Consider the following 16,723-nt stretch of genomic DNA (forward strand, 5'->3'; position numbering starts at 1 on the left):
GCCCTGCTTCTAGTGTGCAACGAAGTTCTTCGTCTAAGCGCCTGTATTTGGCCGAGTGCCCTGTTCTTGATGAGCATTTTTCATACGATGAGCTCCCAGTAGCAGCCGAGCGGCGTACATTATCTGAACTCCTGCCTTCGACTAAACTTCTTGAAGCGCCCAGGCTCCCTGAAGCGCCTGAGTTACCTGACTCATCTGCTCACCCTAGAGTCCCGACACATCGACGTGCACCTACTCCTCCACCTGCTGCCAGTGCCTCGGGGGAACCAACCAGTATTTTGACATCTACTTCTAAGCTCAGAAAGGATTCCAGATCAGGTAAGAATGTTTTGGGTTTCAAGTAAAAAACCTTTAGCTTGATTGGCTGAGCAGATTTGGTCTAGCCTCACTATGCAGCATCCTTTTCTCAATGAGGGAATCAGCTAACTTTACCAGTAGGTAAGATTCATCCCAGACGATATAAATTTTCATGATAGAATTTATTATTTGGATACTTGCCTACTGTTAAAGTAGACCCCACCCAGCCTCCTCACAACTTAGTGGGCTGTCAAGGAGAATTCTGACAAGAGCTTAAACATTCGAAACACCTGGAGGAGAACAGGTGAACTAGACAGTCATCCAGGCAGCCATTTAATCTTTTGTTTGTATGCCAACTCGCCTATCATTATGGAGATGTAAGCTAACTTTAACAGTAGGTAAGTATGCAAATAATAAATTTTATGAAAATGTATATTTTTATTTTTAATCAATGGCTTCTTTGGGAGATAACTAAGAAAAACCATTTTTTCCTTATGTTATGTCACAGGTTATCTTATAAAAACCTTGCAAACATTCGAGCAACCACACAGACACATTAACGAAGAATTTTGATGATTTACTGCATATTTTTACATGTAGCTTTATATATTAAGATATTTTTTTTTCTCCTGTTAGGGAATTTCTGGCCCTCGCAGGGAGTGCTACAGAGTGGAATAGTACTTACGAAGCTACTGCATCATGCGACTCTTCCAACTCTATAGATATGGCTAACATCGGAGAAAAATCAAACAGGTGCAGTGGAGTAGACTTCATTATACAATGTGTAATGTTTCATAATGATCCTTGAAATGTCTTGAGTACTGTTTACAGTATTAAACTGTTAAGCGTCACCCTCCCCCCCCAGACATTGCTGCTAACATACTGTCGCATTTTTTGTAATTAGCGGTCATTTCACTGATGATAGTTTTTCAAAGTTAATATTCATTTTTATGCTTATAATTCACACTTGTAATTAAGTGTAGAAATATTAATTAAATGATAGAATAAAAAACAATTAATACTACTATAATTTTATTTCAAAAGACTACATAATACTGAACAAAAAATGTTTTGCATGAATTATCACACTTAGAATCAGTGCCCTGTAAAATAAGTAGACCTATAAAGACTCATTTCGCTTGCACAAGTGTCAAACCATCTATTTACTCGCGATTGTAGTGACAGATATTCTACATTCTCATCTAGAAACTGATTTGCAAATCTGTTTGTTTCTTTCATGAGGTAATCAGTGATTTCATCATCAAAGTATTTCTCAAAATATTCTAATGGATTCTCTTTATCCTTAACCGTAAATTTCACACCGGGATCAGCAACAAAAGCAAAGGGAGCTCGCTCTCTCTCCCTCTTGTCGTCCAGTCACTCGGCAATGAAAAGCCATCTTTACTCCCGCTATCTGAAGAAAAGTTCCTTCAATATCCTCATCACTGGAGGATTCAGAACTAGTGCTCTCATCATCAGATAGGCCATCAATATCAGACTCCTCATCTAGTGTTTGATTGATCTCACCTGAAGAAATATGCCTTCTCTTTAGGACATTCATTGTGAAAGAAGCAAAAAGTCAATTGGTCTCGATAAACGCCCAAAGCGTACTGAAAGAAAACCAGATTTCTAGCATCAAGCGACCACCAGAAAAACATTGCCAGGCAGCAAATAAGTTTCCATTTACAGCTCACATGTGCTGAGAGTGTTACCAAGTGATGTTCCTACGCTTTCTGTACGAGTCAACGTATTATTATGGGACTGACAGCTTAACACGTACATTTAAAGTCTTGAACATAATATCCCGTTGAAGGTGGTACCAAGTAGATCATGGTAAATGTATTATTACATGGGTGACTCTTAAGAGGTCAAGAACTTTGTGATTATGACTGAGCATGCTTACTCTGAAATGTTGACTTCTTCTTTATCAGTCAATTGAAAAGTTAAGTTTAGGTGCTTTAGGACTGAAAACATTCCAGAAATGAAGTTGTGAACTTAATTATGTATAAAAGCATATTAATGATAATTTTTGGAGTCATATAATTAGCAGTTCCCATTTACAGAATCTGTCAGCTTTTGCAAAATGATTCTGGCCACCAGGTAACAATAATTAGTTATAACTTCCATATTGCTAGATGTATTTATATCAGATATTTCCACATATACAGCAACATAAGTAGGGTCACATGGGAAATTATCTTGATGTTGCAGAGAGGACTAAAGATTTTTATTTTTTCAGCTCGAGTATAAATGCGCTTAATGTCCAGCCAGTAGTGAACTCTGTGCCAGCAGCAGGGCTAGAAAAGGTAAATTATGTAAATGAAGATAACTGATCCTGTCCTTTATCAACGTTTGGTTTTCTGATAACATGGTGCTTTTGCAAATTGCCAGTCAGCTCACTGCTATTAACTTTTGCTTGCCAGTCTCAAAGCATCATTTAAGAGAGGAAGACTAGTTTGTTTGGTGTTCTAGACAGCTTTGTCTTGACATCCTCAACCTTGTGTGGTGCAATTTACTCTTAATAATTGTGTGATGTATTGCATGATACTCTAGTAGTTACTGGAATACTATGCAGTAACCTGGGAATCTATATTACTGTGGACTGGAGAAGAGATATATAATTGAAATATTGTTGCTGTTGAAATGCCTACTCATTCAAGTAGTGTTGGTTTATGTGTGTGGGATCTTAATGTTTATCATTATTTGTACTTAGTATTTTAGGGGATTCTCAATGATGGTGTGATTGAGAACATATTAGGTCTGAGGCTTGTTTGTGATAACATGCCCTGAATCTTTAAATTCATCATTAAGGCATTTAAAAAACTGATGTATGGGTCTTGTTGAACTTATTTTCAGTGTCCTTTGTAGATATTTTGTGTGGCAGGATATATCTAGTTTTGGCAAAAGGTCTTTGTTATTCTCAACAGTGAAGTTGTAATATGTTATAATATACCAATGTATTTTTGTTTATTTTTGTTTTACACTTGATTTCATTCTCAACTTTATATAGAGGGAAACTGGTGAGTCCAGTGCTGATGAGAACCTTGACACATCAGGTTTCTTGAGAGATATCTTGGAGTGGGACTCAAGTAAATGTGCTTCAGGTGTGACCTGCAGTCCTTGTGATGAACCAGATAATGTTTCGCCTTCAAATGACAGCTTCTTGACAAGTTTTTTAAATATGACATCTTCTGATAGTAAGTATATATTGTTAGACATTTCACAGTTCTGTAGATTTAAGTTTGCAAATTTGTTGAGAAATAAGCAGGCTTTTTCATTCATTTATTTATTTATTTATTTTTTTTTAGATGTTCTATATAGGTTAAGATGTAGTGCATAGCTTTGTTGAAAAATTAATAGTGCTTTGCAAGTTACGTTACTAAAAATTGAAATATGACATATTTTTACATTCCTAAATTTATTCTGAAGTCAGAAAAATAGGGGTAAAATGATAACACTAGTTTATTTTATTTTTGAATCATGCAGCTTTATAAAGTTACAAAATTATTTTCTATTCCTGCAACATTATAGTTTTTACAAGATGTCTTTGCAAGGGGTAAGAGTTCTTTATGTTGCCTTGGTGCAGCACTGTAGTAAACTAAAGTCTGTATGAGGGCAGTCATCGTGTTAAGCAGGCTATGAGTAATTGGACTTCATATTATGATGCACAAATGATCAGATAAAACCTATGTATAGAGAGAATGGATAATGTATAGTTACATATGCTGAGATTATTGTCAAACAGTTATATATGAACACTAATAGAATGGGATCTTTCCAAATACACTTCACTTAGTCACTTTTCCAGTTACCAATGGTGGGAAAAGTAAGTATTAAATAAAGCACTTACCTGACCTGAGCCAGTGAAGCCCACCATTGCAGAACCACTTTCTAGCTCACTCCATAAGCTTTGTTTGTGGCCCTGTAGTAGGTGAACCAACCCAGATTTTGGTTCCATCTGATTTGGGAGATTGTTTTTTATCATTTTATTTGTTGCGTTCATGGTTCTATATTCAATCTGATATCCATTTCTTACAGGTTGGTTAATCAGATTTTATGTTACAAAGTTTCCTATTTAAGATCCTATAGACTTTTAAAAATTGGCATATAGCTATGAATAAGCTCCTTCACTGGAAGCGTTATCTGGACATACTGAACTTTTCAAAATGGCCAGTATAGATTTTTGCAGCCTTGTGGTATCAGAAGATGAAAAATTATGTCTGACCCCATGGACTTACTCTTTCTTACACTGAGTAATTTAATTGGTGTATCAAGTACAAAAAAATTATAAGTACCTCTAAAGTCGGCCCCCTGTATTCGCAGGGGATGCATACCAGCCCCCCCCACGAATAGTTAAAATCCACGGATAGTTAACCACCCCCTCTAAAAATGCTTATAACTGCCTATCTTGAAAGTTCAGATACCAAATGTATACCTTAAAGTATCATCCTGCATCAAATATATCTTAAATTATTATCCTATTACTGTATTAATCTTTGAAATTATATTATTAATATAATTTCAAAGTCATCTTAAATATTTTACACTTAAAAATATACGTATGTAATGTATGGTGTACAGTTACATGTGAAAATTATCCAATCCCTCCTACATATTCAGACACACATTTTTATTCATACAGTTACTATTCAAGCCGTCAAGTTTTCTTTTACAGGAAACATTGGTATGTACGTAATTCACAAGAGAGAAGGAGAGAGAGAACAAAAATACGTATGCATATTAAAAATATAGTTTTTAATAAGATTACGTACGTCAATCATACGGGTACTCACTGGTGATGAATGTTGATTATAGATGAAATGGTGATGAATTAGCTGTGCAGTCCGATTAATGACGATGAAGATATGACTGCACAGCAAAGCGGAGGAGTTACATCTCCCCTCGGGGTGCCTCTTCCATTTCTTCAGGTGGTTGGTGAGGCACTTTAGGCGATTGAGGAGGCTTTTCTTCAGGCACTTAGGGAGGCTCTTCAGGTGATTGGAGAGGCACTTCAATCACTTCATGGGTTTTGGGGGGCTTTGGAGGGTCCTTTGTCCATTTGATGAAAATGGTAATAGGCAGCTGCTGTCACTGCTTCTTTATGCTGGTGAGGGCTTGACTATATGGCTCCAATGCTGCATCAAGGGCATTTGAAAACTTTAAGAAGCGTTTCATGTAAGGATCCCATAACATAGCCGCATCCTGCGCCTCCTTGATTATCCTCTTAAGTTGAGACAGACAAAGACAGGCCCACATCCTCCTCGTCTCCTGAACCTGGCATGTCTTCTTCCTCGCTGGCAGACTTCGTCAGCTCTTCCAAATCCTGGTCCGTCAGGGGGTCAGAGTGGGCATCAGTGAGGGTGCCTACTTCATCTGAGGTGATGTCCTGGAAGCCTTCTCCACCCAGAATCCTCGCCAACTGGACCGCCCTGTCAAGGCCGAATGTTGAATTTCTTGAGGAAAGAAGCCCTTATAATCGTGAACACACTCCAGCCACAACTTCTTCCAGCACACGTTCAGGGTCTCTTTCTTTGTGACCTTCAGCGATCAGTCGATGACAGACAGACACCTTTCTTTGTGACCTTCAGCGATCAGTCGATGACAGACAGACACCTGGCAATCGTGAATTTACACCAATACTCCTTCAGCGTAAATTCACGTTCAGTGTCCATTGCATTCACAAGGTGCTGGAGGGAGTTCTGGGTGTAGAGTGCCTTGAAGGCACGGATCACGCCCTGGTCCATAGGCTGCAGGAGAGGTGATGTTGGCAGGGAGGAACTCGAGCTGGACTCCCTGGTAATAAAGATTGACAGGGTGGTCACCAGTATTATCCATAATCAACAACATCTTAAACTCCATACACAAGTCAGTGAGATATTGCTGAACTTGAGAAGTGAAGCTTTGGACGAACCAGTGATCCCTAAGGGCTTTGGTGATCCAGGCCTTGGGGTTGTGCATCCAGAACACAGGCAGCAAGTGCTTGGTATAATTCTTGAGGGCCCTGGGGTTTGCAGCCTTGTAAATGAGGCTTGGTTTTAGCATGAAGCCAGCTGCATCACCACACGACGAGGGTAACCCTATCCTTCCGTGCCTTCAATCTGGAGCTTTCGCTTCGTCCTTCATGAGGAATGTACGGGACGGCATCTTTTTCCAGTACAGGCCAGTCTTGTCCTTATTGAACACCTGTTCTGGATGGTAGCCTTTCTCCTTTATAAGTTTCTTGAAGGTGTCCAGATATTTCGCGGCAGCTTCCGTATCTGCAGATGCTGCCTCTCCATTCAGAGAAACATTCTTCAGTTGGAACTGCTTAAATCTGTGAAACGACCCCTTGCTGGCATGAAAACCTTGAGCTGATGAAAGTCCTGCTTATGCCTCTTCCTTCTCTTCTTCTGTGGGTTCATCAAACCCCCGAAATTCTAATTCTCCTTTGCCATCGCCTTCCTGCGCCTGTACTACTATGTCGCCGCCTTCCATATCAGTCGAATACTGGAGGTATAGTTGTCGTGCTTTTTCGCAAATAAGGTTAGAGTCCAGCGGTACGTTCTTCTTTTGGCAGTCCTTTATCCAGAAATCCAGTGCAGATTCCATCTTCATGATTGTCTTTCCTGCACTGCCAAAACTGTTTTTGCACTATCGAAGAAGCTCTTACAGCCTTTCATATCTCGGCCTCTTTTTTTACTTGATGTACTGCACTGTACTGTCGTTCATGTGGAAATGGCGGGCCACCGATGTGAAACTTCTGCCTTCCTTCAATATCTCAAGAAGTTTTACCTTGTTCAACTTCATTACCACCTTCTTACGTTTAGGCTCTTTGCCAGAAGTCTTAGAAGGAGCAGGGCACTTAGGAGGCATTTTAAGGGCACAATTACACAAGATACACAAAGATTTTAACTCGAGATACAAAGATGCGTGGACAAACACATTTGCTACAAGAGGAACTCAGAAGAGATGCGTAGTACGCCTTCCCAAAATCGCCCATCTCGCAGACAAAGCCTTGAGATTCCAGCCAGTCAGCGCCAAGAAAAATTAATGGCGTTCCTGGATTGGTTGCTTTGCAGACGACAGCTAGTTGTGTGTCAAGTACCATTTTGTCTGGGTACATATACCCAGCATGCATTTTCTTTACCCAAACTCTGAGATTCACTGTTGTGTTGATGAAACACTTTTAAGAAAACAAACCTAGTACATGTTGAAGTTTCACTCTGTTCACATCAGTATATTACAGTATTGTAGCATTTGAAAATTTATAAATCTTTTTTCATCATAAAAAATGTATTTACAGTAGTCACGAGTAGTAATACGTAACATGAAAATAATCCTCAAATATAAATTTACCTTGCTAGTCGTGTATTTTAGATTGCTGTACGTACTATGCATTGTCCGAAAACACTTTATGTAATATGTACTTAAAAATCATCTTACAACAAAACAAAACATCTATAAAACATACAGTATGCGCAGAATATCAATGTTGTTGTGCACAATACAGTGTACGTACATACACATATGTACGTAACACTGATACATATGGCCAAATGACCCAGCATCACTGCCAGGCTTCCAATAGTATCCTGTATACGTATCTCTGTTGCATTTGTTGTGTACTATACGTAGTATTTTATTATTATTATTTATTATTATTATTATTATTATTATTATTTAATCTTATGATTTAATATTACTGTGTTGTTATTTGATTTTATTATTATCACTGTATTATTAGTATTTTTATGTATATATAATTGCAAAAATTCTGCGAATAGCGAGTAACCATGGAAGAAAAAATCCACGAATAGGTGATTTTTCCCAGGAATAATTTATAGATAGGTTCCATAGAAAAATCCGTGAATCTGGGGGCTGACTGTATACAGTACAGTTGGGAGCAAAATTCCTAATAATCAGGTCATCTCATTAATTGAAGTTCTGTATAACCAGTTATTCTCCAAATTATGAAATGTTGATGGTTGGTAAATAACAAATCTTGAGCATTCAATTATTTTAAGGTAGTAACACTACATAAAGAATATAGTACTGTATATGTAAATACAACATGAATGCTTGGTTACTCCACTGTTGAGACTACCTTGAACCCCACAGGATGGCTTAAATATGTATTAAGCACACCCCTAGAGCGGGCTAAATTTAAGGTTGGCCAATTTAAGAAAAGAAAATATCAATAGTAAGAGGAAGATATGCATATGCACATGGTATAAGAAAAAAATTTAAAAATTTTTGTACCTTCTACAGGCAGTAAAAAATATGCTAATTTTACGAAGTTATAAATGTTTTTTCTAATAATTTTTAATTTTATTTTGTAAAATCATAATTACAACTCACACAGTATCATAACAGATAAGAACTAAAATCAGTAACAACTTCTGAGTATATTTATATTTATAATAAAATATTTACGAGACATCCTGGGGTGAGGAGGTGCAGCACATTCCCCCATGAAATCTCAAGGCAAACTGATCTCTCCCTCCTGTACTGACTTGCTATTAGAGTTGCAGTAAGAGTTGCCCTGAGTCTTTTATGGTCCATTGAAGTGATCTGAACAATTTTTATGCAAAATTCGTTCAAACTGTATGTCATGAAATATTGATCATTAAGACGTAACCCGGAAATAACGAAGCTATAAATAGACGTCAGTTTACGTAGGCCGCTTACACAGGGTTAACTGAAACCTTGCCAATGCAGTACTGATGTGTAGCACTGTTCTGATATCAGTCAACAATAACAGTGACAAGAATAACAGGCAAGACTCTTTCCAGCCCCAGATTGAATTTTCTGACTTTTGATCATAAATAAGATTTTGTAAATGTAACTTTGATTTTATTTTTTATAGTATTATTTTATTTTGATACAAAAGTTTTAAGATGATTTTCTAAATACTCACCTTTGATATGAAGTAAATATTTATCTTTGATTTTGACAGGTGCACGCAAGATAACCTTTGATATGTGATGTAAATATTTATCTTTGATTTTGACAGGTGCACAAGATAACATCAAGAAACCTGTAATGGTAGACAATTATGGTGATAAAAAAGTTGCTGCTCAGTCAGGAAGGTTTTTCACAGCTTCTGGTGATGATAGTTTTTATGAAAACAAAATGGATGTATTGTTTCATGATGAAGTAGCACAGAAGATGATAGCAGAATTGAAAATGTCTTGCTCGGGAGCAACATGTGCAAAAACAGGTCAGATATCAGAAAAGGTTGGTCTGAATCAAGGAGAAAATGCAGACAACAAAATTGTTAGCCATACTAGACAAACAGTGATGGAGGATAATCTGACACAGGGGATATGTAATGACATGGAAATGACTTCAGCAGTCAGCCAGTGTATTGGATTACATCCATTTGATGCAAATGAAATGGTGAATGACATGACTGATAAAGGAAGTGCTGACATGGATACTACTTTCCCTGATAATCCAGTGGCAACATTGCACAAAAGTAAAATGACTGAAATGGAAAATCAACTCTGTCTGAATCGAGAGAACCTTACCAGGAGGATAAACACGGACATGGAAATGACTTGTACAGCTGGTCAGATGAGTACTGTACATAAAGGTGATGTGAAATTCAGTCAGGATTGTACACAGAGGATTACTGCTGATATGGAAATGACATGTCCAACTCTTCAAAGTTCAAGGCAGCATGAAAAGGGTATGTCTCAAAAGACTGCTTTAAATCGAGAAGATTTAACTGAAAGAGTAACCACAGATATGGAAATAACTTGTCCTGCCAGCCAGATGGCTACTTACTCAAAATGTGTCATAACTCAAAAGCAAAATGTAGATATGAAAATGTCATTCAACACAGTAGCAGTGAATCAAGAAGAAATGACTCAGAAGTTAACTGCAGATATGGAAATGACATACCCAGCTATCCAAATTGCTAATTGGCATGACCGTGACAGATCGCAAAGAATGAATAAAATAACCTTAACGAAGGAAGACTTAACTCGGAAAGTAACTACAGATATGGAAATGACTTGTTCAGCTTCCCAAATGAACATCCAGCCAAAAACTGTCATGAATAAAAAACCTGATAGAGGTGAGGTAACATGCCACACAATAGTTTTGAATCGAGAGGACCTAACTCAGAAAGTCACTGCAGATATGGAAATGACTTGTCCTGTTTCTCAGATGAACACCCAACCAAAAAATGTCCCCCATCAAAAGCCAAGTGATGATATGGAGATAACGTGCCATACCATAACTGTGAATCGAGAGGATCTAACTCAGAAAGTCACTGCAGATATGGAAATGACTTGTCCTGTTTCTCAGATGAACACCCAGCCAAAAAATGTCCCCCATCAAAAGCCAAGTGATGATATGGAGATAACATGCCATACCATAACTGTGAATCGAGAGGATCTAACTCAGAAAGTCACTGCAGATATGGAAATGACCTGTCCAGCCTCCTCAATACAGCCAAAAACTGTCAGGAATAAAAAACCTGATAGAGATGAGGTAACCTGCCACACAATAGTTTTGAATCGAGAGGACCTAACTCAGAAAGTAACTGCAGATATGGAAATGACTTGCCCAGTGTCTCAGATGAATACCCAACCAAAAAATGTTACCCATCAAAAGCCAAGTGATGATACAGAGGTAACATGCCACACAATAACTGTGAATCGAGAGGACCTCACTCAGAAAGTAACTGCAGATATGGAAATGACTTGTCCAGCCTCTTCAGTACACCCAAAAACTGTCATGAATAAAAAACCTGATAGAGATGAAGTAACCTGCCACACACTAGTTTTGAATCGAGAGGACCTAACTCAGAAAGTAACTGCAGATATGGAAATGACTTGTCCAGTTTCTCAGATGAATACCCAACCAAAAAATGTCCCCCATCAAAAGCCAAGTGTTGACATGGAGATAACGTGCCGCACAGAAATGGTGAATCGAGAGGACCTCACTCAGAAAGTAACTGCAGATATGGAAATGACTTGTCCAGCCTCTTCAATACAGCCAAAAACTGTCATGAATAAAAAACCTGATAGAGATGAAGTAACCTGCCACACAATAGTTTTGAATCGAGAGGACCTAACTCAGAAGGTAACTGCAGATATGGAAATGACTTGTCCAGTTTCTCAGATGAATACCCAACCAAAAAATGTTACCCATCAAAAGCCAAGTGATGATACAGAGATAACATGCCACACAATAACTGTGAATCGAGAGGACCTAACTCAGAAAGTAACTTCAGATATGGAAATGACTTGTCCAGCTTCTCAAGTGAATACCCAGCCAAAATGTGTCATAAATCAAAAGCCAAGAGCAGATAAAGAGGTAACCTGCCACACAATAGTTTTGAATCAAGAGGACCTAACCCAAAAATTAAATGCTGATATGGAAATGACTTGTCCAGTTTCTCAGATGAATAACCAGCCAAAAAGTGTTGTGAATCAAAAGTTAAGTAAAGATAGAGAGATAACATGCCGCACAGTAACAGTGAATCAAGGGGACCTAACTCAGAAGGGAATTGTAGATATGGAAGTTACTTGTCCAAATATTCAAATGAACATACAGCCACAAGTGGCCTGCCCCATAAAAACTGTGGATCAGGAGGACCTAACTCAAAAACTGAATGCAGATTTGGAATTCACTTGTCCAGCCATTCAGACAGGTTCTCTTAATAGCAGTGGCATGACTCAGAAGATGAGTATGATAACTTTAAATAAAATAGACCAAACTGATAAAGTACTAGGTGATTTGAAAGTAACCTGCCCAAATGTTCAGACTTGTACTCTGCTGAAAGGGAACACAACTCAAAAGCTAAATCTGTCAATGGAAATGACTTGTCCAGTTATTCAGTTGAATGAAGCTATTCAGCCCATCTCTGGTGCTGGAATGACTTGTAGTACATCTCAGAATAAGGAAAAACCAAACATGACTGGGCAAGAGGCTCACAATAGGGATATCAGTATAAATATGGAAATGACTTCTTCAAGTAAGGTGCATGAGATAAGGCAAAGTGATTGGGTTCAGGATAAAAATGCAGAGAGAGTATATCTTGGAAATCCTGAAGTAACTCAGCTGGATGAGATGTATGCTTCATCGGTTAAACTAGATGGTTCCCAGGTTGCGGAACCCACATTTGACAAGGACATATCTTCATCAGTAATGTCCATTGGTAAAACATCATCAGTATGGATAAATGAAAAAATTACACCTAAAGCAGGTTTAATTGAAAGAGCACAGGAAAACAATCTTTGTGTTGGATCTAACTCTGACCCTATCAAGTCAACTGGAGAAGGAAAAGATACTGGTGAAAATTATGGCACTAATTTAGCTGAAGTTTGTGAAAGTATGCATCACAGTATCACAGGTAAGTTATGTAATGTTTCTATAATATGATTTTTTATCAGTAATAGAGTACAGTAATATTTAGTAAAGCTTTAAGTATAGTTTTCCAATGTGTACATGATTGTTATGGTGAATTTTTACTTTTCTGTGTAATTTATAAATAGTTATTGCTAAATAAGATTAGGAGAAAAATTGGGCATAGATTTGTTATTACAGACAGTCCCTGGTTATCAGTGGGGTTCTGTTCTGAGGGTGGGATGGTAACTGCACTTTTTCAGTGATTTTTGGGGCTTATCGCTGCTGAAAACTGCCGATTTTCGTCGCTAGACAAGCCCCATAAAACTGGATCGCCGTAAACCGGGGACTGCCTGTACATGGATTCTCAAGTTTATGTAAAAAGTACAAATAATCCTCTTGTCAAAGAATATCATACAGCATTTCCCATGTTTTTTTCCTTGAACAAGTCTGGGAAATTAACCGAGCATCTTAGAGGCCAAAAATTATCTTTGCTAGACAGTAATCAGATCTTCTGTATATGACCTCTGAATAAAATGTATAAATTTTACTTAAAGTAGTAAATAAACAACAGTATCATAAAAAAACCAAGATTCCATCTCATATAAGATTACATTAGATGAGTTAAATGGATGAGTAGTAACTTAGTTGTTGTATAGCATGTCAGTATTTTCACCTTTCTCAGATGTCTCTGACGTGAAGAAACCTTATTAACTGACGAGTAAAATTGGGCCATATTAAATCATAATCTGTTCAAGTTTGTCACTTTGTTGTTTGCTAATCTTGTGAAAAGCTTATTTAATGTTAAAATCAGTGAACTTGAAAAAACAAAGCATTTTTTAAATAATTGAATAAAAACCTATAGTATTGAAGACTGCACTAGCCAGAGTCACAGCATTTCAGTACTTTGAGACAGTCTAATGTCCGCAGGGCACCAATCAAAATAAAGCCATCATCTCATGTTGCCACATTTTTAGGTTTACTTTTTGTTTGTGACAAAGTTGTGAAAATTTTTTTTAATGCTGCCCCTTTCACATCTTTTTCATCTTGCCTCATGCACCTCACTATTGTGAAAAAAATGATTTTGCATCTGTTTGTTAAAATACTGATTCTTATCTTCCTAAATTTAGCACTTCCTTTTCTCCTGGTATACAGTACTTCTCTAGCCTCACCTTCACCTAAGGCTCTGTTGTTCTTGTTAAGCATTATGTATAACAGTATATCACTCATGCATTATTCCTGGACCTGTAAATCTTCCATAAACTGTAGATTGCATTTTTTTCTTAACTAGGTATTCAATCAAAGGTTTTGCAAGCTATTTACACTAACTCTATCTTTGTTACAGAATCTCATACAACAGTTGATGAAAAAGCAAGGGATTATTTTAAGAACAATACAACTCCCGCCAGTCAGATATTGGACTTGTTAAGCAGAAATGAAGTCCCTCGAAGAAAGAGTTTGTGTTTTGGATTATCAAACTCTGTAGGTTTTGTTAGCCCTGTAGATAATAAAAAAAGCATGAACCCAGTAGCACAAGAAAAGGAACAGATGGATGTTTCTAGAAGAAAATCTGCCGTGGATGTGTCACCCAGTGAAGTTAACAAAACCTCTAGTTTATCCAGTCCAATGTTCCAGTCATTTTTCGGTGACAGTCAAGATTCTAACAGGGATTCTGATGTTCTGTCAGAGGATAAAGATGTAGGGCAAAACGTATGCAAGAAAAATTCTCATCAAGTATCTCCAAATTCAAACAATAAAAGATCACGTGACATAGATAATGAAGATGAACATTCGTCTAAGAGGATGTCCTGTGATAATAGTCCAAGACTTCATCCCAAGCCAGTAAATACTTGGAATTGTCAGGAAGGAAATAATCTTTCTCATTCATCACCATCTATTGAAGGAGATGTAAATCCTCTTTCAGTATCTTTACCAGTTGAAGAGGAGGAATTGTTTTTACATATTTCTACCACAAATCCATTATCTCAAGTAAGTGTAGAAGACAGAACTGCCCTGGATGCTGTTGTGAATACACCAGATTTAAACATTTCATCATCTGCCCCAAGTGATGATCATCTTCAGTCTAATATACTGCCTGCCAAGAACTCTCTTTCATTTCAAGGATCCCCTGTTTCAATGGGAAATATCCCAGACAGAAAAGATAAATATAATTTAGATGGTGCAAGCAAATTAGATGCTGCAAATTCTTCTCAGTCAGAAGAGGGGCTGGAAGATATACAAATGGAGTTTGAAAACTCTAATGATCATAGTTTTAGTCATTCTCCACTTGCCAAGTTGGAGTGTCAATCAACCAGTGTTTTATCAGCAAATCAGAGTCTGTTCGATATGGTAGCAGCTGATGCCCTTAGCTCAGTGAAAAGCTTGGTAACTTCATTTAAAAAGAGAATGTCAGATTTTCATGAAAGCCGCATGTCCCTTAAAAATCTAGATATAGATGGTGAATCCTCTTTTGTAGAAATAGAGCAAGAAAATAGTACCCCTGCATGTTTAAATAGTCTGCAACTAAGTCCAAGTTGTAACATATCTAGAGAGACAAATATGAGTTGTTCTCAGCATCCCTCTGTTGATGATGGTGATGAGATGATTTCATGTCGTATGGTTAAGGATAAGGCACAAAATTCCCATTCATTAATGGTCACTGAAAATCCAGAGGAAAGTTCCAGTGTTCAAGCTATAATGAACATTTCTTCAAACAGTATACCAGACCATTCTCAACCAGTGATATTGGAACCCACAGACTCAAACAAAGATCACAGAGCCATTGTAGATATGAATCCAGAACCAGTTAGTCAGCCATCAGCAGAAGACGCAAAGAAAAACAATCAGACACTTTTACAGGAGGACCAGGAAGGGTGCATGGAGGGAAACCTTAATTTTGAACTTGTGTCCAAAAGGTCTGATGAATGCAAATTCTGCCACATCTGTCATAATTCAGAATTGCTGGGAGACTTCTTTTTGCCAGCTTCAAGGTTAGTTCCTCCATTCATGTTTTGGTTGTAAAATTCCATTATCTTATTTTGATGTATGTTGAAACAAAAATTGTGAATTTAAAGTTATAAATGCTATAAACAATGGGTCTGACTTTTATCTTTAGATCGTTTGCCATGCTTATGTGCAAGGTGTACTTGATCTAAATAAGGATGTAGATGATATGTTGTTGCAAAGTAACAGTTTGTTTCTGTATTTTATTATACATTATGGTATTTAGGTTTACTGTGTCAGAGACACTTTTTATTCATGAGGTAAGTATTGGAAATTTTTCCATCCGTTATAAAGGCCGAAGGTTATGTTTTTCATAGACTTATCCTTACCCAGAGGAAGGTTGACTATGCTAGACAGCAATCAGAATTCTTGTATATGACCTTTGAATAAGGTGCATAAATTATACATAGTTGAAAAAGTAATAGTCATAAAAAAAACAAAAAATATACATTCATACAGATTTGTGGTAGACGAGTTAAGAGCCTCTCAAAAAACTATGACTTTAAGAGAGCATTATTAGATGAGAAAATCAAAATAACAGTTTGTTAAAAGGGCTTAATTGTAAATTGTGCCAAAGTCATACTAAGGCAGTCCCCAGTTATCGGCAATCCGGTTTTACTGGGCTTGTCTGGCTACAAAAATCATCAATTTTCGGCGATTTTCAGCGCTGAAAATTGTCAATTTCTGCTCACCTGTGCCGATAATTGGGTATTGGTGCTGATACATACTGATCTCTGGTTATCAGCACCAATAAGCACTGAAAATTGCCGATTTTTGGTTATCGGCGATTTTCACATAGTGTCACACTGTCATATTTGTGTGGTGCAAGTGGTAACAATGTGCAAAATATTTTAGATTTTGAAGATAAAAAATTTTTCCAATCTTTACATTATTTTTATTTTGTTCTATTTGGGGTGGTGTATTCCTGTGGTGTTTTCACAAAGTAACTGCAGTCAAATTTTGTTTCTAATATTTCTTATTTTGGTGTTTAGTCTTTCCTCTAATGGAGATTAAAAAAATTCTTGCATAAGCCTACATTGATTACTTGTAAAATCTTAAGATACTGCACCAGCTGTAGTCCCAT

General features: G+C 37.3%; 1 protein-coding gene across 2 annotated transcripts in view; it reads left to right on the plus strand.

Moving 5' to 3' along the window:
* Positions 1-16,723, plus strand: part of LOC136851568 (uncharacterized) — a 39,260-nt gene that overhangs the window by 6,065 nt on the left and 16,472 nt on the right. For both annotated transcript variants that reach the window (XM_067125828.1, XM_067125827.1), the window contains 5 exons: positions 934-1,050; positions 2,537-2,603; positions 3,308-3,494; positions 9,290-12,643; positions 13,982-15,626. In XM_067125828.1, the coding sequence (XP_066981929.1) occupies positions 934-1,050; positions 2,537-2,603; positions 3,308-3,494; positions 9,290-12,643; positions 13,982-15,626 (5,370 nt within the window). The remainder of the gene's footprint in view (positions 1-933; positions 1,051-2,536; positions 2,604-3,307; positions 3,495-9,289; positions 12,644-13,981; positions 15,627-16,723) is intronic.

The sequence above is a fragment of the Macrobrachium rosenbergii genome, chromosome 23, assembly GCF_040412425.1.
Source record: "Macrobrachium rosenbergii isolate ZJJX-2024 chromosome 23, ASM4041242v1, whole genome shotgun sequence".
NCBI lineage: Eukaryota > Metazoa > Arthropoda > Malacostraca > Decapoda > Palaemonidae > Macrobrachium > Macrobrachium rosenbergii.